Genomic DNA, 21560 nt, shown 5'->3' with positions numbered 1-21560 from the left:
GTGTTGCAACACTCACCCTACAGTTCATTGGTTTTGTCCAGGACAACTAACAAGGAAGTGATGATGGACAACTACCATACCAAGGAACCAAGAGAGTCTACAACTACAAGCAAGGGGGTCCCAATCATTGGCCCTAATGGATCGTAGGCCCCTCTCAAATAGAGGCGGATTGGACATCACCATTCCAGAACCCTCAGGATTGGGGAATGAACTATGGATAAAGTAGACTTACTGGTATTCTACTATAGACTTATTATGATATTAGCAATGAAAGAAATTATATCATTGATGTGGAGGCAGTGGCCACTGTAGGTTCTGAGGTCAGGGAGCAGGAAGAACAGATACAATATGGGGGCATTTTTGGGACTTGGGAATTGCCTGAATGACACTGCAATGACAGATACAGGCCATTATATATCCTGCCATACCCTACAGAATTGGATGGGAGAGAGTGTAGACTACAATGTAAACTTTAACCCACGCCTCATGGCAATGCTCCAAAATGTGTCCATCAATTGCAACGAATGTACCACACTAATGAAAAATGCTGTTAATATGGAAAAGTGTGTGAGGGGTAGGGAGTGGGACATATGGGAATCCCCTACATTTTTTATGTAACATTTATGTAATCTAAGTATCTTTTAAAAAATAAAAAAAATTTTAAAAAATATTAAAATGTACAGACCATTCAATCATTAAGGTATAAAGGAATGCACACATACAAAAAAAGAAAAATTTTATGTTGATTACATTTGCAATATTGAAATAATGTTTGATATACTGGATTAAATAAAATATAGTCAGTTTTTACTTTTTTATGTAATTTTACTTTTTTTTTCAAACTTTTATTGAAAAACCAAGGGGGTATGCTGGATCCCTTTTCAGAAAAGCCATTTCTCATACGAATGGAAGTTGTGAATGCCACCTTCCACCTGAGCTGAGGATGTTTTCTTCTCAAACTTCAGCTCCCTGGAGTACATCATGGCTTGGACTTGGGTCAAACTCTTGGCACCAATGTCTTGGCAAGAGTGCTGACTGCCAGCGATCAGACAGGGGACAAACTTGTAGATGGAGCCTTTGTCTTGCACAGCCCCAGACACTCCCTGGGCCACCTTAATTTTGTCAGCTTCACTAAAATAACAGTTCTGGCCACTGAGATGCTTTACTGTGGCATCAAGAGAACCCATACCATGGTATTTCTTCAGTTAGATCCCATCAGAGAAGACGCACTCACCAGGGGTCTCAGTGGTAGCAGCCAGGAGGGAACCAATCATGACAGTGGAGGCTCCAAGGTCCAAGGCTTTGGCAATATGGCCCACATTTTGGATTTCTTCATCAGAGCATCATGTGTACTCTGACACTGTGTACACCGCTGTTGCCTGGGGCCATTCGCAGGCCACCATTTCTTGGGTGATGCACATGCAGCCACTGCCCATGCCCACCCACAGGGCATTCATACCTGCATTAATAAGGTTCTTGGTCTGAGCAGCTGTCACCACATTGCCACCAATGACCTGGAGACTGGGGTACCTGTCTTTGATGTATTTGATCATGTTGATCTGGAAGATGGAGTTGTCCTGGAATGAGTCCAGAACCACCATGTCCACACCAGCCTGGGCCAGCAAGTCAAGCCAGTACTTGTCTTCCTCATTAGTGCCGGTGGCTGCCCCACACAGGAACTCCTTCTTGGCATCTTTGGAGGCCAGTCGGTAATCCCAGTTCTTATTCAGGCCTGTCTAGGCAATAATGGCCACCAGCTCATTGTCATCATTTATGATGGGCAATTTTCCCTTCTTGCTTTGTTGTAGAATTACATTTGTTTCCTTTGAAGTGATGACTACAGGTGGCACCACCAAGTCTTCTTGCTTAGTTATGATCTCCTCCAAAAATTGGTTGTGTTCCTCCTCCTGGAGAAAATTGATGTTCCATGAGGAGATGATGCCCACCAGGCTGCTCCCCATCCGGCCTGTGTTGGTGATGGGAATCCCACAGAAACTATGCCAGGTCTTGGCTTCAAACACATCCTGTACACGATCTTTGGACTTGAGGACCACAGGGTCTGTGATGAATCCCTGCTTATATTTCTTCATTTTCTGAACTTCATTAGCCTTATATTCAGGTGTACAGTTGTGGAGGATGAAGTCAATACTGTTGGTAAGTTCCATTGCTATAGCCACACCTGCCTCGGTGACTGTATCCATGGGTAAGGAAACCAGAGGGGTCTTTAGAGTAATCTTCTTGGTGAGCACAGAGGTCAGGTCCACCAGGTCTGCAGTAAAGTCAATATATACAGGAAGAATGAGAAAGTCATTGTTGGTGAGGCCAACTCCCTCGTTGAAAAGCTGTTATGTAGTGAGTCCGCACACAGGACATGCCTCTGCTTATCAGAAAGTCAGCCGTGGCCAGCATGGGGGGCCGCTGTGTCTAACATGTCACAGAAATTGACCCTTACCTTTTTAATATTTTTTTCCCTTTTTTGATGTGGCTTTTAGAAAATTTAAAATCACATATGCGGTTCCCATTATTTTTTATTGGAAGGACCTGAAATGTCCAAGGCGTTTTGGTAAATGTATTAATAAATCTAATGACTAGAGTGTAATTAAGGGCAAATTAAAATAGTGGAGTTCAGAGAATGGTAGGATGGGGCATCAGGTGTAATAATTTAAGGACCACGGTGAAGTCTGTTGCCTAAGTGAAGAGGGGATGGCACGATATCTTTAAGGAAAGCAGTCATAACAGAGACTCCTCCTCAAATTTTTCTCTTTGTCAGGCAACAGGAACAAGTTTTGCCAGGAGAAGAAAGAGAGCAAGGAAAAAGGAAGACACTGAAGATACATGGAGGAGAGTTGATGTAGGAATGTAGCAGAGGTAGTGGGAATGTTGGGAGAGAGAACTGTTGAAGGGGTTAGGCTTAAGCAAGGAAAGGCTTGTTTTCAGTGTAGGCTTGTTTAGTTCACTTGGTTGTTGTACTAATACGTTCCATACCGCCTCTCCCTCTATTGTGGGATAAGAATGAAGAAAGGAAAAGCCATGAATCTGACTTTTACAGAGAGGCATCAGGTAGGTTTCAACTGTTATCTTGTCCAACCTTTACACCACTTCTAAGAGGGAAATATTTGCTTTCTCAATAGATGAAAAACCTGAGACCCAGAAAAGTTAAGTAACTTGCCTAAAGTCACACAACCAATAGGAGGGAAGCCCACAGGCTGGGGCAGAAATGCCAGGGATAGAATTCATGCTTTCCTGTATAGTATTCTTCCTTCTCATCATATCCATCTGAAGAAACAAAGGATTCCTGAGAGAAAAAGTTATTTGCCTATGTTTACGAACATTCTTTTAAAAAACCTGAAATGTAATCCTAAATTATAGACCCTATTTCTAACATGGAAAAGGTGTATGTACAATCATAGGGGGTAGATGGAAATGCGGACTCATAAATGATAACCTATATGTGGGCCAGGTCCTTCAGAAGAAGGCCTGAGAGGAAGAGGCTGGTTGTGGGCAGAGGTGACAGCAAGAATAACTGAGAGTTCCAGTCCCGAAAGACTAAAACAGGAAATGCAAGCAATTGTAAATGCTCTCTGATGATCAAGCATAAACAGTTCAGGTGGCAGAAAGGTGAACTTATGCTATAGCCTAAAGCAATGCATCATCAGGTTGACATAAACCACACCATTCTCTTTGTGTGCAGTTTGTTCTGTATTCTGAGGTCAAATCTTATTATTATTATTTTTTTAAAGATTTATTTTTTATTCATTTAATTCCCCTCCCCTCCCCCGGTTGTCTGTTTTCTGTGTCTTTTTGTTGCGTCTTGTTTCTTTTGTCCGCTACTGTTGTCGTCAGCTGCACGGGAAGTGTGGGCGGCGCCATTCCTGGGCAGGCTGCTCCCTCCTTCGCGCTGGGCGGCTCTCCTTATGGGAGCACTCCTTGCGCGTGGGGCTCCCCTACGCAGGGGACACCCCTGTGTGGCACGGCACTCCTTGCGCGCATCAGCACTGCGCATGGCCAGCTCCACACGGGTCAAGGAGGCCCGGGGCTTAAACCGCGGACCTCCCATGTGGTAGACTGACGCCCTAACCACTGGGCCAAAGTCCGTTTCCCAAATCTTATTTTTTGATCTTTGTTTAAACCTGTGCTGGAGGAGGCCGGCTAGCAGTAGCAATTCAAACCACCTTAACAAAAATGCTTAAGGGAAGACAGAAATCTCTTCAAATTACTTCCATTTTCTTTTCCATAAGCAGAACAGTTCTTGTCAAATAACCTGTTACTATTAGATATAGAAAAATTGATGGGGATGGGAAGAGATATCAGTTATTTATCATTAACCCAAGACTTTTAGATGGTCTCTCTTCCAATTACCAAAAATACATAAACAGAAATGTTTTAAATTGTAGTTGATGGCCACAGGTAACAGTTCTGAAGTCTACCTTGATTCTGAAGGTGTGTTAGTATTATAATAACCCAACAGCTTTTTTTTTTTTTTTTAGGGTAGAGTAACAAGTTGTCTTTATTCCATATTAGGCAATCCAGTCAGACACACTCTAGTTAGCTAGGCAATAACCAGACTTCAGATAGCCATTTTCTCCATTAGGTGATAATGTATATTAGGAGAAAAGGCACAAAACTGCCATCACTGATGGTTGTACCTAAGAACTTGGGAGCAGGATAAGAAAGGAGAATTACCTTCAAATATGTGGATTGGATTTCTATTTTAGATGCATTTTGAGAATGATCTAATTACTTACCTATTATTATTTGGACTTAGGTCTCAGAGATTCTAAGAGGATGATATTCACTATTTTCTTTTCTGAAACTTGGGAACCCTCTAGGGACTATGAAGTCAGCAGCTTATAGGCAGGTTTAAGGGAAGTATTAGTATCTCTTGGACAAATGATCAAATCCTATCATTCTCTCTTGATGGGTAGTAGGAAAACTAAAATACAGTATCCACAGGCAAAAGCCATTACTTTATAAATATCTTCACAGATAATTTGTATCCCTGTCTAGAATCATAATTTTATGTATTTAATTATTCTGACTTATTGACATATAATTTCTCTTTTCATATTTATATTTCAAGAAAAAAGCCACTAAAGATTTTTTTCTTCCCTTGCTAACATTGTCCTCAACTTTTGTTTGTTTTTAGGTAAGTTCTTTACTTCTAACTACTTGATGGTGGTAAAGTTGTTTAGTCCAATGGATAAAAGCTGTACAGGGGAAGTCTCTGGACCTAAATTTTATTTCTAGCATTACCTCTGAATCATTGTGGGGGAATTCACACAATGGTGGAAGGTCTTTTTTCAAAAAAAGGAAATGGAGCCCAGCTCTGTATCTTGGCTATGTGCATCCCTGCCAAAGATATCTCAGGCATGGTTTTCCCAATATAACTTAGGAGTCCACCCAACATGACCTGGAGCCAGTTATATTCTGTGTGTGTGTGTGTGTGTGAGAGAGAGAGAGAGAGAGAGAGAGAGAGAAAGAGAGAGAGAGACATTACAAGGAGGTTATTTAGGAGTGGAACAAATTTTGACATTTCCATATTACTACCCCAGTTCCTTGAATATGCAGCTAATGAAGCTCTGGCATAAACCACTGTAGTTAGAAAAAAAATGAGTACCAGAACTATCATACAGACACGATAAATAACTGCTAAATTTTAAAGGATTTTTCAGTCCTTTCAAAGTGTGCCGTATATTAATTTGCTTGATTAGTAGGCATACCATACAAAGACTAAAATTAATCAGGCTTCCTTGCTTGTCTTTGGCAACTGTGGAATGAGGGAAGAAGGGAGAACAAATTCCACTCTCTGGCCATTTTGGGGGATAGGGTCCCAGGAAGTGGTAGCAATGTTGAGTAAAGGAAAGTGAGCATCTCCTGCATGTGGGACAAAGAAGAAAAATTGCTCAGGGAGGTGGAAGGAGATGCACAGGTAGCCCCTCTCCTTAGTAAATCACACAAGCAGCAGTGGCTAATGTCATACAATGGAAGGGTGTGACGGTTGTGGAGTAAATGCAGAAAATACAGGAAGCAGGCCTCAGGTTTCCTAGCCTTTCCCAGGGCACACAAGCTTCAAACAGCTTTGTCCTGTCCTGTCACTTCTGAGAATGTAATTTAGTCACAGTGTGTTTCCCTCATTCTCCTCACCAACTGATTTGGGGGCTTAAATAATTGTGCTCAGTCAAAATGTTGTTAAACCCTCAGTTCGACTGAATAATATACAGAGGGTGACTAACTAGGTTAATGAATATGTAATCAACTAATATGTGTAAATGAGCTAAAGAAGTAGCTGAAGAGTGGAGAAAGTTAGGGAGGAAAATCTCTTTTAAACTTTATCTTGCAGATAAAACTGACCTTTTGAATAAACATACCTAGTCATGGAATGGCATTTATTACTCCTATACATCATAATATATTAGAAAGCAGAGCACTGATGTGGGTTCTGGGGCATATGTTGGATTTTATGTGCCTATGATTACCCAGTAAAGCTTAGAGAGTGGCAACCAAAGTATGTGGTGATCTGGTCAACACTTGAACATTTATGGAGCGCCTACCATGTGCCTTGCTGAGCTTTAAACATTTTTACATATATAATCTTGCTTATTTTTAAAACAAGTCTATATGAAGATACCATTATTATCCTAATTTTACAGAAAAGGAAACTGAGGCACACAGGACCAAGGACCTTGCCCAAAGTCATATAGGTAGTCAATATAAGAGCTGGGAATGTTATCCATACCGTCTGCTCCAGAGTCATTGGACTCCGTTACACTGCCTTTGATACTCAGTGCCACTGAAAGTGATGGTGCTTAGCCAAGCATTATAATAGAAGTTTTTATTGCTTTCAAAATCACATGCTTCTCCTACAAACACATTAAGATTCTTTGCATTTACTGCTGGCATGCCTTTGAGTAAATTCTACAGACAACCTATATGCTAAAATGAAATTCTGTAATGATTTTTAACCTATAGTGGCTGGATAGTCCTATTTGTCTGTTACTGAATAAATGGTATCAGCAAGATAATTTAATCCTTATTTTGGCCTTACACCAGCTAGTGCTTGAAACTACATTCAAAGAACAATTTTTACTGCCCTTAATTTTTATTGTTCTCAATTTTTATTATCCTTATTACGTACTAGCCATGAAGTGATGTACCTGATATATTATCTTATGTTAATTTAAGCAAGTCAATCATTCAAGCTTCTAAATCCTAGTTAGAAAGTGGCATCATGTAAATAAGAATACATATGCACACAGACATACACATACTGTTTTACAGATGCTTATCAGGTATGAGAACTGGTGCCCTGAGGCTGTGCTTCATTTATCATCTCTAATATCATTTTCATTGCCTATTGACAATGAAAATCCTGCATGATTATGATATACTTTGTACTCAAATTATAAAACCACAGAAAGCTTCCAAGTGTGAATTATACTACCTACCCTCATCTCCCCAAAATAAAGAGTATCTTATAAATATATGACATGAGTTGTAAAAAAGAGATTGTCTGCCCTCTTGCCTTTCTTAATTCCCCTAGATGCCCTTGACACTGTCTTGTACAAAGAGACCATGAATAACCTAGTTTTAATTTATTTGTTTGTCTCAGTTATGCCTGATTGGAGCAATTGAGAAAAATTACATTCATAAATCTTCTTGCCAAGATAATTAATTATGCACAAAATTACTCCAAGCTGTTTTTGATTTTCATTAATGAAGCAGATTATCTGCAAAATAAAATGCTGTTGGAGTTGAAAAGAAAGGTCAGCTGCTCATCTTTAAATGTAAAACAAGTGTACATTTTTACATCTGAAAAAAATGATAAAGAAATAACATGTATGACAAAACCATGTGGTTTCCATTTACTCTTTGTTTTTCCTGCAGGTGATGTAAATCTTAAATATGTCACTATTCTGGTCACCAATTTCTTTTCCAAAGGAGAATTAGCTGAACTATTAGAGTTCAAAAGCATTAGGCCATAAGCATTTAGAAACAGGGAAGCACTGAATGCATCTTTTAAAAGGCCCTTACAAGAGAACACAATCAGATACTCAGACATCCATTGTTATTCATCAGTGATCTCTGCTCTAATTCTCCACTCAATTTTCCTTTTTCTTATGTGATTAAAATGATTGACAATGCTGGTGTTCTATTCATCTAAGGTTTGACAACTCCTATATCCTCTTAGAATAAGTACAGAACCACGAAAAAAATCTCTTTCGTGCTTCAATGTTGAGTAATTTTAGACCTCTGCTCTCCAAGGAAGCATGTGCCTCTGATGTTCTAGGATCATCAGGTAAATCATCCAGGAGCATGATAATCACACACCTTCAATTACTAATTAACAGAGTCACACTCAATTTAGTGTCCTTCCTGTTATTATTCACCATTGCACCAACAAAACTTTCAAGTACAACTTTTAGAAACACTTAAAAACTCAGGTAAAATAATTATGGTTGCCTACTTTGATTTTTAAAATGTACTTGTTCAGACAAAATTCAACATAAAAAGCATCAATTATTCTTTATAATATTGAGAAAATGAAGGGACTCTACTTTCTCATCAGTAAAATATTGGTTCAATTGTGCTATATTCAAAGAGTGAATTACTACATAGCCAATAAAATGATTACTTATTATTCTATTTTTTGACGCAGGAAGATATCTATGATATGTTAAACTTAATAAAAAGTGGGTTGTAATGTAGTATAAATAGGTTATTTCATTCATTTGTGTTTGGTTGCTTTTAATAAATGTCTGTGTGCACATGACCATACTCATCCTTGGATAGAGGTCTAGAAGGTGCACTTCCAGGATGATCTGTAAGGGTGGTAAGTTCATCTATATATTTTTAAAAGTGAGCAATAAGTCATAAACAGAAAAAATTACTAATATATGTTTCTTTTAAACTATTAATTGAGTGCCCACTGAGCAAGTATGACTTAAAATTATTAAAGTAGCTTTTATTTGATCACACCCTGTGAATTCAAAAGAAATAATGAAACTGGCCTTCAAGCCAAGACCAGTTTTCATTTAAGCATGGTAGTGGAGGTGGGCAGGAGTGGGAGAGTATGTGGTATGTAGGCATTCACTCTCCTTTTCTGACTAATACAAATATAGCAGTTATTACGTGCCAGGTACCATTCAAAGTACTTGACATATAATAACTCATCTGATAATCCTAACAACACTTTGAGGTACTATTTATTATCCATATCTTACAGACATCTGAGGCTCAGGGAGGTAAAACGTAAAATAATCGCTCAAAGTTGCTCAGCTGGTAAGTGTTCCGTGAAGCCAGGATGTGAACCCAGCAGTCTGGCCCCAGCGTCCCTGCTCTTACAAGGACACTGAGATAACAGTTAGCTTTATCAATTACTCCAGCTGCTGTCACGGGTGTTAGCAAGAGGAAATGTAACACTGGATATTTTAAGGTTAAGAGCCTGGATTTTATATTTAAGGAAATGAGTACCTTGTTCAATGACATTATTTTTAAAATAATATTTCTTCATACTATCATTAAATTAATTTTGGTTCAAGGATTATTAGGGATGGCATTTAAATGAAAGCCTATTTCTCCTCTCTACCACAAACGTGCTTTCTTCAAGACTTACTACACCTGACTACTAAACAGCATCAAGAGACCTTGATGGGTTTATTAACAATAATGCTAACCCAAGGGGAAGAATTTGGGCCTGGTAAGATAGATTTCATAAGTTGTAGGGTTTAACCAAGGAGAGAGAGCCATGGTTACTAATATTAAGCGTCTCTTAAGATGCCAGGTTTGTGCTATATGCTTTACACAAGTTATTTCATTTAGTCCTTAGAAAAAAATCTGTGAATTAAGTATTATGAAGCCCAATTTAAAGATGAGGTCCAATGAGTTAGAGAAGTCACCAAGTCAGAAAGCATTTGCAATATCTTACTTTAAATATTATCAAAACAACTTCCTGCTTTCCATAGTTGACAAGGTATCTAAATTTCCCTTAGGTATGATGATTGGCTTAGAATGTTCATTTTGAATCTTCTGAATCTTCATATGATATTTTCTTTTTTTTTTTTTTTTTCACTGCAGTTGGTTCTAGTGGACAATTATTGCCACAGTCATGTGACAGGAAGGCAAAATTGCTGTCTTTAACAAAATGAATAAACCCGGCTGTAGCTGCTTTTTCATTCTTGGTGGAAATTGATCTTTGTTTAGGAAGCCCCTTTGAAGAACCTTTCTATTGCCTTTTCTTTGTTTTAATCAGGATAAGAGAAGTTGACATTAAAAATAGATAAATTCCTTATAAAAATCCCAGCAGACTTTTTTGCAGAAATGGAAAACAATCCTTAAATTTAAATGAAACTGCAAGGGGCCCTGAGTAGTCAAAAGAATCTTTAAAAAGAACAAGATTGGGGGACTCACACTTTTCAATTTCAAATTTTATTACACAGTGAGAATAATCCAAAAATATGGTACTGGTACAAATATAGAAAAACAGGCTAATGGATCAGAATTCAAAGTCCAGAAATAGACCCACACATCTATGGCCAATTAATTTTTCACAAGGGTGCTAAGTACATGCAGTGGGGAAAGAAGAGTCTCTTCAACAAATGGTGTTGGGAGAATTCTGGATACCCATATGCAGAAGAATGTAGTTAGAACGCTACCTCATAGCATATGAAAAAGTCACCTCAAAATGGGTCTAGGGTCTAAAGATAAGAACTATAAATATAAAACTCTTAGAAGATAACATAACAACACTTCATGAGCTCAGATTTGGCAATGGATTCTTAGATGTCACACCAAAAGCATGGGCGTCAAAAGAAACAACAGATAAATTTGATTTCACTAAAGTTAAAACTTGTGTACATTGAAGGATATTATCAAGAAAGTAAAAAGATAACCTACAGAATGGGAGAAAATAGAGTCAAAATCATATATTGGATAAGCGTTTAAATATCCTGAATACATAAAGAAATCCTACAACTCAACAGCAAAAAGACAAACAATCTAATTTAAAAAATGGGCAAAGGACCTGAATAGGTATTTCTCCAAAGAAAATATACAAATGGCCAATAAACACATGAAAAGATGCTCGACCTCATCAGCCATTAGGGATATGCAAACTGAAACCACAATGAAATACCACTCCATACTCAAGATGGCTATTACTAAAAATGAAAACAACAATTTTTAAAAAAGGTAAGTAAGTGTTGAAGAGGATGCTGAGAAATTGAACTCTTGTACATTGCTGAAGGGAATGTAAAATGGTGCATTGTGGAAAGCAATATGGTCGCTCCTCAGGAATTTAAATGTAGAATTACCATTTAACCCTGCAATTTGACTTCTATGTATATACCCAAAGAGAGTGAAAACAGGGTTAGAAGTAGATATTTATACACTAATATTTATATCAGCATTATTCGTAATAGCCAAAAGCTGGAAACAACCCAAGAGTTGTTCAACAACAAATGAATTAGATTTTTAAAATGTGGTATACATATATATACACACACACACGATGGAAGATTATTCAGCTATAAAAAAAAGTGAAGTTATGAGACATGCTGCAACATGGAAGAACATTAGAAAAAATTTTGTTCAGTGAAATAAGTGAGGCACATAAGGACAAAAAGTATATGATTTCACTTAAAAGAAATAGCAAATTTGCAGAGATAGAAAGGAAATTAGCAGTTTCAGGGGAGAGGGGAATAGAGAGAGGGGAGAAAGGAGAGTGTGTGTTCATAAAAATAAAAATTAAATAAAAGAGATAAACTACCACATATGATAAAGTTAGAGGAATTCTTAGTGTTTTCTTGGAACCACTAGAGGCAGGAGTTTGGGGTTCTGAGCTCAAGAATGAAAAGAGAGAAAAAGAAGCTTTCTTTAGGGAAACAACAGCCCCAGGAACATAAGGAGAGAGAGGCAGAGACAGAGACACAGAAACAGCCATAATTGACCCATTCATGATGGTGAAGACAAGGAATCAAAAATAGTTGTCTGATAAACAATTGCACATTAACTCTTGTTCTGTGCATGAATCCCTCTTTATTATGCCAGAATCATCAGTAAAAGACTGTAGAGCTGGCTGATAGTACGCAGGGTGGTGAGCATGTGGAGGTGGGGAGGGGGCCACACTGGAGACTGGCAGGTAAAGCATAGCAGAAGCAGGACAGCAGCTGGCAGAAGCAGTGTCAAGGCATAAGTATTAACAGCAGAGATAGAAATGGTGGCTTGAAGGGGAATACAACGAACTGCAAGCAAGAGAATGTATGCCTACAGGCCCCTGCATTTAATGTCTACTCTAGAGCTACCTCTTCAGAAAGGCCTTCTCTGATTAAAAGTAAACCAACACAAGTCAAAATCCATTACCTAATTTGATTTTCTTTATAGCACTTACCATTGATTATTTGATTATTATATGTCTTTCTCATTGCACTAGAACAGTCGTTCTCAACTGGGGCATGAGTTGGGGGCTGTAATGGGGGGGCGGGGGGAGGATTTTGACACCCAGAATATATTTGGCAATATCTGAAGTGCTACTGGCACCTCGTGAATAGGGCTAGAAATGCTGCTAAACATCCTTTAGTGCACAGAACAGCCCTCCACAATAAGAAATTATCTAGCACCAGGTGGTAATAGTACCACATGCCTAGAGGAAAGAACTTTGTGACTGGTGTATCTCTAGCACTTATCATAGGACTTGGTTCATAGTAGATGCTCAATAAATATTAGTTAAAAGGCTTATCATCATTTAAGTCCTCACTTTTCCAGGTTGAAAAAGAACCAATTTCTACTTACCTCATATTTGCTCATAACTATAAGTCTGTCAGAGCATTAACAAAACATGGAAGTGGATCGATACTAGGAGATGTTCCTCCTTATCGTTTACCTCCTAAGTCTCCCCACCTCATCTGTTACAGATTTGAGCATGGAGTTGGGGCAACTAGAAATGTAACAAATATTCCACTTATTTGGTGATTTTCAAAGAGAGTTTTGTAGACTCAAATAACCCTCAATAATTGTAACCCTCAAATAATTAGTACTGAAAAATGTGTAGTACCAAAGCACAAATGACAAGTGATCAGAGCTGTGCCTGCAGTCTGGGAAATGAGCTCTAAGAAGCCTGCAATTCATCAGCCTCCCCCGCCCCGTCCCCCTCCTCCCCCCCCACCAAAACAGCCCTCTAACCACTGAGCATCCAGCTACAGGCCAAGGTAATATTACTTCATTGTCAGCAGACCACTCTTCAAAGAGCATTATCTCTATTTCGACAGACAGGTTCACTGACGTTAGCAGGATTCTGGCACAATTCAGCACCATCACGCCCCTTCAACATTTAAGAAAACTGCAATTAACTTTTCAGAACTTCAAAGAAATATGTTTAAAACTAGTGACGTGGAAGGAAGAGAGAAAATCCCAAGAGAGAACACATCATTTTCAAAACTGCCCAATGTGTTCTCCTATTTATAAAATCAATATTATAAGGAGAGGAAGTTAAAATCTTTGTTTTGGTAATACTTTAGGAAACAGCACGGTATTTGGGATCACAACTACAGAGAAACGAGGTGTCCCAGGCCACTGGCTGATCCCCATAAAGATTAATCTCATTAGCTGAGGCAGGAACATCATCCGAAGCCCTTCTGGTTACCTGGTTTACTTGCTGGTCCCACTGACATAACTGCAGAACCTGCCCCAGTTCCTGCTGCTGTTGCTTCAGGTACTTGTCTAGTTGCCGTCTCCTGTCCTGTAGTAGTTCGAGAAGGCTGTCGATCTTCAGGCAGCTGCTTTGAGCTCCCTGGATCAAGTGGGGATTCACGTTAGGCCCATCACATTTAAATTTTTCGATGAATTCAGTGAGCTGTTGACTTTTGTTTAAAAGGGCTAGAGATCGTTCTAAAAGTTCTGGAAGAAAATTAGAAAGGAAAAAGACAAGTGGTATGAGCAAACTTTTCTACAGCAATATTCAGACTTCATATACTTTAAACATTTTGTAAACTTTAATAATAAATCATCCTGCAAGGAATTTAAATATGTAAACATAAACTGCTTACAACACATAAAAGAAACAATTAGCCCAGTCACTGAACCACCGCCGACTCAGTGGTCTCCCCCTGCAGCCCCCTTGCTTCCCAACGCTCACATGCCCCCTGCTTCCCACCCCCCCTTAACCTTCTGCAGGCGGTTTCCCTTGAAGAAAAGGAATGGAATCTATGCCCACTATCAAAACCTCTACTCCTTCCACACCTTTGCTGATGCAAGTAAGGGTGATGACCTAGTTCCTGATGGGACTGAGGATTATATTCATATAAGAATTCAATAGAGAAACAACAGGAAGACCCTTTTCATTGTCCAAGGGACTGCTGATGATTAATATAGAAAGAAACTAGGGAAGGTGTTTAAGAAGAAATTTACCTGCAGTGGTATTATAATTGGGCATCCAGAATATGGAGAAGTAACTCTGCTATGAAGTGACCAGCACAAGAATATATGCCAGTTCCTTGTAGATTTTTTAAAAAGATTTTTTATTTCTCCCCACCCCCTTGTTGTTTTGCACTTGCTGTGTTTGTACATCTTCCTGGTTCTTTAGGAGGCACCAGGAGCCGAACCAGGACCTCTGGTGTGGGAGGGAGGCACCTAATCACTTTAGCCACCTCTGCTTCTTGCTTTTTGTGTTTCTCATTATATTTTTTCTTCTTGTGTCTCTTGCTGTGTCATCTTGTAGTGTCAGCTTGCTGTGCCTACCTGTCACGCCAGCTTGCTGTCTTCTTTAGGAGGCACTGAGAACTGAACCAGGGACCTCCCATGTGGGAGCTCAAGCACTTGAGCCACATCTGCTTCCCTCCTTGTAGACTGGAATGGCTAAGGACCACCAGCTGAAGGTTCATGGGTTTTAAGTGCTTGTCGCTCACTGAAGCTTAACCAAGGATTTCCTTGCAATGAGTAGAAAATTTCCCTTCTGTCCCTTGTCACAAATTTAAAAGACTCACAGCTTGTATAATGTAACTATTTGGGGTTTGTTTTTAACTTGGACTAGTGTAATAGTGTATGCAATAAACTGAAAAAAGCCAGGCAGTAAGGAAGGAGGGAGGAAGGAAGGGACAGGAAAGGAAGGGAAAGAAAGAACTAGTCAAATTATCTTGGCCTAAGAACTGCAGTCGAGCTGATTGCCAAACATTACAAGGCTAAAGTTTAGTGATAGCATGATATGTACAGGGTGAGAAAAGATCACTGGGTTTCACATTGGTTCAATCAGTTTTACCATATGATACTGGTGAAGATGTTCCCTCTCTCTCCTTGGAGTATTTTTCTACATTGTGAGGTGATTGTTCTAAATCTGAAGTTAAAAATCTAATGCCCATTGTTGCCAAACATTAATGATGATGGTGGCCAGGTGCCCAGGTGATAAGGACTATGGCAAAGTAGAAAGAACTTGCTCAGTCTAATGGAGTCAACTATCACCACGTTTAAGCCAATTGTTGGCATGAGGGAATAAAAGTCCAATGTTGATGGAACTTCCTTTTTTTTTGAGAGTTATAGATTTTTAAGTGAAATCTTCTGATTTTTAAGTATTTTGTAATTTGTATTTAAAAAATAACAACAACAAATCCCAAAGCATGTCTATCTGCCAAATGGGTCACTAGTTTGTGAACTCCAGAGAAAACAGAGTTGCAGATTTGGGTCATATCTCCTAGAAATGGGAGTTCAAGTCTGAAAATTGAAGGATCACCAAGGAAGAAAGTGGAGGAAGGGAAAGAGTTGGGAGCAACACTAAAAGAGCATCCTTATCTGGGATCAATTGGAGGAATAGTTGGACAACAATCCACCTCCACAAGCCAGAATACAAGGAACGATCCATCACATACCCCTCTCCCTCAACCCACCATCACTAAGACCTGCCAATTTTACCCTCTTCCAAATCTGTTCATTTCTCTCCATCTCCACTACAGAAACCATCAGCTGTTGCCTGGATGAGTACAGTCTTCTTATATTGCATTCCCACTCTAATCCATTCATCCTTTCTCAGTACTTTAGCCAGAGAGATCGTTCCAAAACACATCATGCCTCACACCCCACATCCCCACTCAAAACACTCCAATGACTTCCCATTGCATTATAATTAATACTCTAAATGGATTACTAGGTTTGGTGTGGTCTGGTCTCTTTCTTCCCCTTCACATGTCAACCTCTCTTCATTATCCCCAATGACTTCCTTAAAATCCCTCACACATGCGAGACTTCCTCCTGCCCAAGAACTTTTCAGTTCCTCTGCCAGAGACACCAGTCTCCTCCATCTCTTCTTCTCACCATTATTCTACTCACACATCAGATCTCAGCCAGTTCCTCAAAGGCAAAGAGACCAGACTAAATTTTCCTATTACAAATTCTCATAGCACAATGCTCCTCACATTCAGATCTCTTATCACACCTACAATATTACACTCATGTGTGGGGTTATTTTATGAATAACTGCCTTTGCCATGAGGCCCTCATGCCATGTGAGGACAGGGACCATGAGTATACCCCAGCACTTGTACAATCACGGGCACAGTGGAGATGCTCAATAATTTTTGCAGAATGCTTGCATGAGATAAAATAGGAGAATTAGGAAAGTTACAGGCACTGGAGATCATCAGGAGATGTTAAAAAAAAGTGTTGAGAAGACTTGGAATTTTGTGACAGGTAAGTGGTAACCAAGTTATCAGGTTGAGAAGCTGGATGCTAGTAATAAAGTAAAAAACAATGCAGGGAACTCCTTGAGACATTTATTGATAGAAAAGAAAATAAGATACTATCTCAAGAAAATAGCAGGGTTGAATATACGGCTTTTTATTTTTAGGGTAGGGACAACTGTGAAGAACACCCAGTGAGTAAGTACCTTACATTTGCCCTACTAAAAATGACTGAACCAATTCTAAAAGCCAAGTCTTCTGTTGAGTAATTCAGTGTTCTTCCCACTGTACTGGCACTCTACTTTAGCATTCTAACATTTGGCATTTGCAGAGGATATGTTAAACTATTTCTAGGAGTGTCATATGAAGAAGGGAACAACATTATTCTGTAACTTTCAAGAGAGCAGAAACTTCAACCCATTCATCCAGGGTCTGTCCTGCAATGTTACAGAGTAAATTTCTTACATGTAACTCTGCCTTAGTGTTGCTGAATAAAGAAAGGGTACAGGTGAAGCTAATTGAAATACATATGAAGTAAAAGTTTTATTACAGATTTTTCAGTTGTATTACTAACCTTTGTTGTCCTGACACTCATGCTCTGTACTACTCACTGATCAACATCTCAGAAATTTCTTAGAAGTACTAATTTTTTATTTAATTTAAATTTTTCCTTTAATTAAAAAATTATATATATATATTTAACTAAATATCAGGATTTCATTCTTGAATAGGCATTATAAATTAGATAATCTTAATCATATCCCACTGAATTAGTTGATTAATAAATCTCATCATTTTATGATTTAAAAAAGCCCTTGAAAACACCATCTGGCAAATGAATTGGGAGCCAGGTATCCTGGCCAGAGTCCCCAGAACTCTACTCTCCAATGTCACAGTGAGGGGCACAGCAACATCATAAAAATCAGGCCAATGGGTTTGAAGAATATCTTGTTCTTACAAAAATAAGCTGTTTCCTATCTTCAGCCAGCATTTTTATCTATCTTCCTGGCTTAGAGGAGGCCAGTGGACTCTCCAAGGCCATGCCACTGAAAGGAGGCAGGACATTGGTTGGTTTTCAGCTGGATGCCTGGTTGCTGCAGGCTAACGCCTCCACGTGGAATAACCTGACCCAAGTAAACTCACACACCACAGGTCCAAATAACCTTGAAGGCCCTAAACAAAACAGAGTTCAGGCTACTTTCCCTCTCCCAATGCCTTTCCCAACTTTTTATTGAAAAATCTCTACGTCCACGACTCTCCAATCTCTCTGTAAACATGCTTTCATTTAATTGCCTCAATAATGAATCTCTTCAACAAAATCATCCAGTCACTGTCAGGTTTTCAGAGCTAAAATGGCTGTGCCATGTGCATGTTGGCTAGATGAAGATTGAATTATGACCACATAAGCCATCTTGGTTAACCACTCTCTAGTCACTTTCCAGTCTAGGAGGAATTTCATATGATCTGCACAGTCCCTTTGGGCCCAGGTAGATTGCTGCTGCCATGTAAGAATGGGTAGGCTACCCCTGTAAAGCTGAACCTTTGACATTGCTTATTATTCCTATTAATGACAGGTCTTATAGAATAATAAAGTTAAAATTACATATATGTATTTGTTAGGATCATAAAAATTTACACAGGAAAGATTGAGTCTTTTAATCTTTGAACTCTGGAAAAGTTGTCATAAGTAACTAATCATAATGATATAGGTGCATTGGAGGGTAATATACACACAAAATGTATTTGTGGCTTTAAAACAATCTTTGTCCCTGTCCAGCATGATGAGACTTGTGAAGCTAGAAGTTGAGTTAGAACAGCAACTGATGATTTCAGGAAGCCATTCCACTCAAACCCAGTCAGTCTTATTTAGGAGTAATAATTAGAAGACACATTAGGAAGAAAATAAATGATTATTCCTATCTGTTTTTCTAACCTATTTCCACAGAAAAAGACTGTAGTAAACAGTCATTCTTCCACAAATACTTTCCCTTCTCTAGTCCTGGCCAGGCTCAAATTCTGGTGGAAGGGCCTAGCATACAAATGATTCCTTAACAATTAGACTACCTTTACAGTTTTTTGGAAGGGTTTGAAAATCTTTTTTACATAGTATGGAGGTTTGAAGCCTTGTGTACTCCAGAAAAGTATGTTCTTAAAATTAATCCATTCCTGTGGGTGTGGACCCACTGTAAGTAGGACCTTTTGCTGAGTTGAGTCTTAAGATGAGCTCCACCTTATTCAGGGTGGGCTTAATCCTCTTACCAGAGTCATTTATGAGGGAATGAAATTCAGACAAAGAGAGAGAAAGCCATGGAAGCAAGAAGCTGAAAGCAATGAAACCTGGAAAAGAAGCAAGAGACCAACAGATGCCGCCATGTGCCTCGCTATATGATAGAGGAGTCCAGGATATCCAGCAACCAGTCTTCAGGAATTAGCATCACTTTGTTGATGCCTTGATCAGGACATTTTCACAGCTTCAAAACTATAAGCTTGTAAGCTTATAAATTTCCATAGTTAAACCCAACACATTTTATGGTATCTGCTTTCAGCAGGATAGCAAACTAAAATACATAGTGTATTTTCAGATTTTTATCTGGAGAATGTTCACTACTATTTAAAAAAAAACCATAATGGTGAAAGAGGGATTTTATTTTCTAGAGCTGTTAAAGGCTGACCTTCATTTATTGACTCTTAGAAGCAACAAAACTAAATTCAACAATTAATTCAATAAGAAATATTTATTAAGGGTCTACCATGTGCCAGGCACCATGCTAAATGAAGAGAATAAAAAATATTCAAGGTGGAAATGACCCTTGTTCTCAGGAATTAAAATCTAGGAGATCAGATAACTGAATCTCCTGGTTTTCTTCCTGTACCATCCCGTTAGAATCATTTACAACTAGCTCTTTCCTACAGAAAACCACAAAAATAAAACTTTATTTAATCTTTCTAAGAACAAATCACGGTATAAGTAAATAGATAAATTTAAAACACAGTTATACATGGGCATTCTCGTATTGGCATCTTTTATAACCTTTATAAGCTTCTGTAAGGAATAATGATATTTCTTGCCTTTGGCATGATGTTCATGGAGCTGAAGAAGTGACTTTAAGGATTCAGCACTCTCAAACTCCTGAGTGTTCTGGAGGAAATCCTCAGCTTGGTCTATTTTAATAGCAAACTACAACAGAAATACAGGGAAAAGATATTTTAAAAAATAAAAATTACCACTTTTAGTTCTTTATAGATGTTTTTCGTAGACTTATGACCTAGATTGCTATATGTATATTTGAGTGAGGATATGTGTGACTGTGTCAGTGTGTGCTGTCTTAGCATGTCTGTGCAAGGATATGTGTTTGTGTATAATCAGTTTGTAACGTACAAGGGCAAGGACTTTCTTCTCTTTCCTGTGGATTCCTTGCATACCTGAAAACATCTCATGTATGCTAAAATAAACCAACTTGTTTACTGTTTAAATGTTATTACATTTTTCTATGTGATAAATACAGTCCCCTTCAATATTCTAAGGCAATCTGTAAAAGATTAAGAAGTTTGCTAAGAGAAACTGGCAAAAGGTTGGCTAACCAGTAACCTCATAATTACAAATGAACTTGACTTAAGAATAAACTTAGAGGTTGAAATATAGTTCACTTTTCCCTTTGTAATTAAACCTAGAAATGAAAAGCTCAAGTTTACAAGTAATATGTAGAGTGTAATCCCATTTATGTTATATAAGCAAAAAATAAATATTTGCAGAAAGTGGTCAGAAAGGATACATAGCAATGGATTACCTTGAGTTATATCTATGAGAAGGAATGAGATTCCAGGGTGGGGGATGAAGGGAGATGGACTTTCAGCTTTTGAATCTATAACTTAAACTCTTGCTTACATTTTTAATCAGAATTTATTTATGTATTATTTCTATAATAAAAACATGATCATACAGAGTATTAATGAAAAATGGAAAATTTCTCTCCTCTGTTTCCAGGGAAAAAAGCATAGGAGTTTGATACCCTAAATGGTGAGGAATAAGATTGTTCTCTCTTTCTGTGTTTTTTCATGGGCAGAAGTTTGAAATGGGGAGAAATAATTAATCGAAATAGTGTGAAAATTCTCAGGAGAATAATCTTAGAAACAAGCTTTAGACAATGACAGAATATATTTCATTAAGCTAGTGGGGTATAGTATATTTATAGTGGTAGAAAAATAGCTGGGTTCATTTTAGCACTGAGATTCCAGGGTAATTACTATAGCTTTTTAAAAAAGCATTTTGATCACAATGTTCACCTTTGCCTTAGGCTTAGAAAAAATTAATAAAGGCAAAGTTAAGTTCAGTGAGAAAGATACCAACATCTATCAGAGTGCTCATCCTCTTTTCCAAGTTTTCTCCAAACTATCATCTTTAAATTTAATGATTTTTAATATTTGTATATAACTATTTGATTAACTACAAATAATATCTGTGTGTGGATTATTACAGTAAATGCATAAATTCCACAGTTATAAATGGCATGGAATGAGAAAGAGAACCTGATGAGTCTGTGTCTTTTGAAGGCAAAGGAAGCCTCCACCATACTCTCCGAATAACCTGATGGGGACCCACTGTTGTCACCTTAGGATAGTGTTCCTAAATTACAGCCCAGATTTTGGGAAGAGAATAACTTATCTGATTATTAAATCTATGAGTGAAGTCATCCTGCAATGATTATCAACCACGCAGTAATAAGTCATTTGGGACTTCTAATGTACTCTCACATGTAGAGTTCAGTAAGGAGATCACATCCATACACCTCTTATATCTCTTATTTGTTCCATTTCAATAATTGATTATAAGGATATTCTTTTAAGAGATCCTTCAATGAGAAAATAGATCCCTGGTAGGTAGTTTTGTTTTTTTTTTCCTAT

At 38.2% G+C, this 21560-nt stretch overlaps 1 protein-coding gene and 1 pseudogene across 1 annotated transcript in view; both read right to left on the bottom strand.

Annotated features, from left to right (window-relative positions):
* The window catches only part of CCDC141 (coiled-coil domain containing 141), a 169233-nt gene that overhangs the window by 95329 nt on the left and 52344 nt on the right, over positions 1-21560 (bottom strand). The window contains exons 4-5 of the mRNA XM_071216243.1: positions 19728-19836; positions 13637-13890 (exon numbers count right to left, since the gene is read on the bottom strand). Coding sequence (XP_071072344.1) covers positions 13637-13890; positions 19728-19836 — 363 coding nt within the window. The remainder of the gene's footprint in view (positions 1-13636; positions 13891-19727; positions 19837-21560) is intronic.
* Positions 808-2766, bottom strand: LOC101422719 (inosine-5'-monophosphate dehydrogenase 2 pseudogene; annotated as a pseudogene).

This window comes from Dasypus novemcinctus, chromosome 7, assembly GCF_030445035.2.
Source record: "Dasypus novemcinctus isolate mDasNov1 chromosome 7, mDasNov1.1.hap2, whole genome shotgun sequence".
Taxonomy (NCBI): Eukaryota; Metazoa; Chordata; class Mammalia; order Cingulata; family Dasypodidae; genus Dasypus; species Dasypus novemcinctus.
Note: the sequence above shows the minus strand (reverse complement) of the source record. Positions and strands in the feature narration are given on the sequence as shown.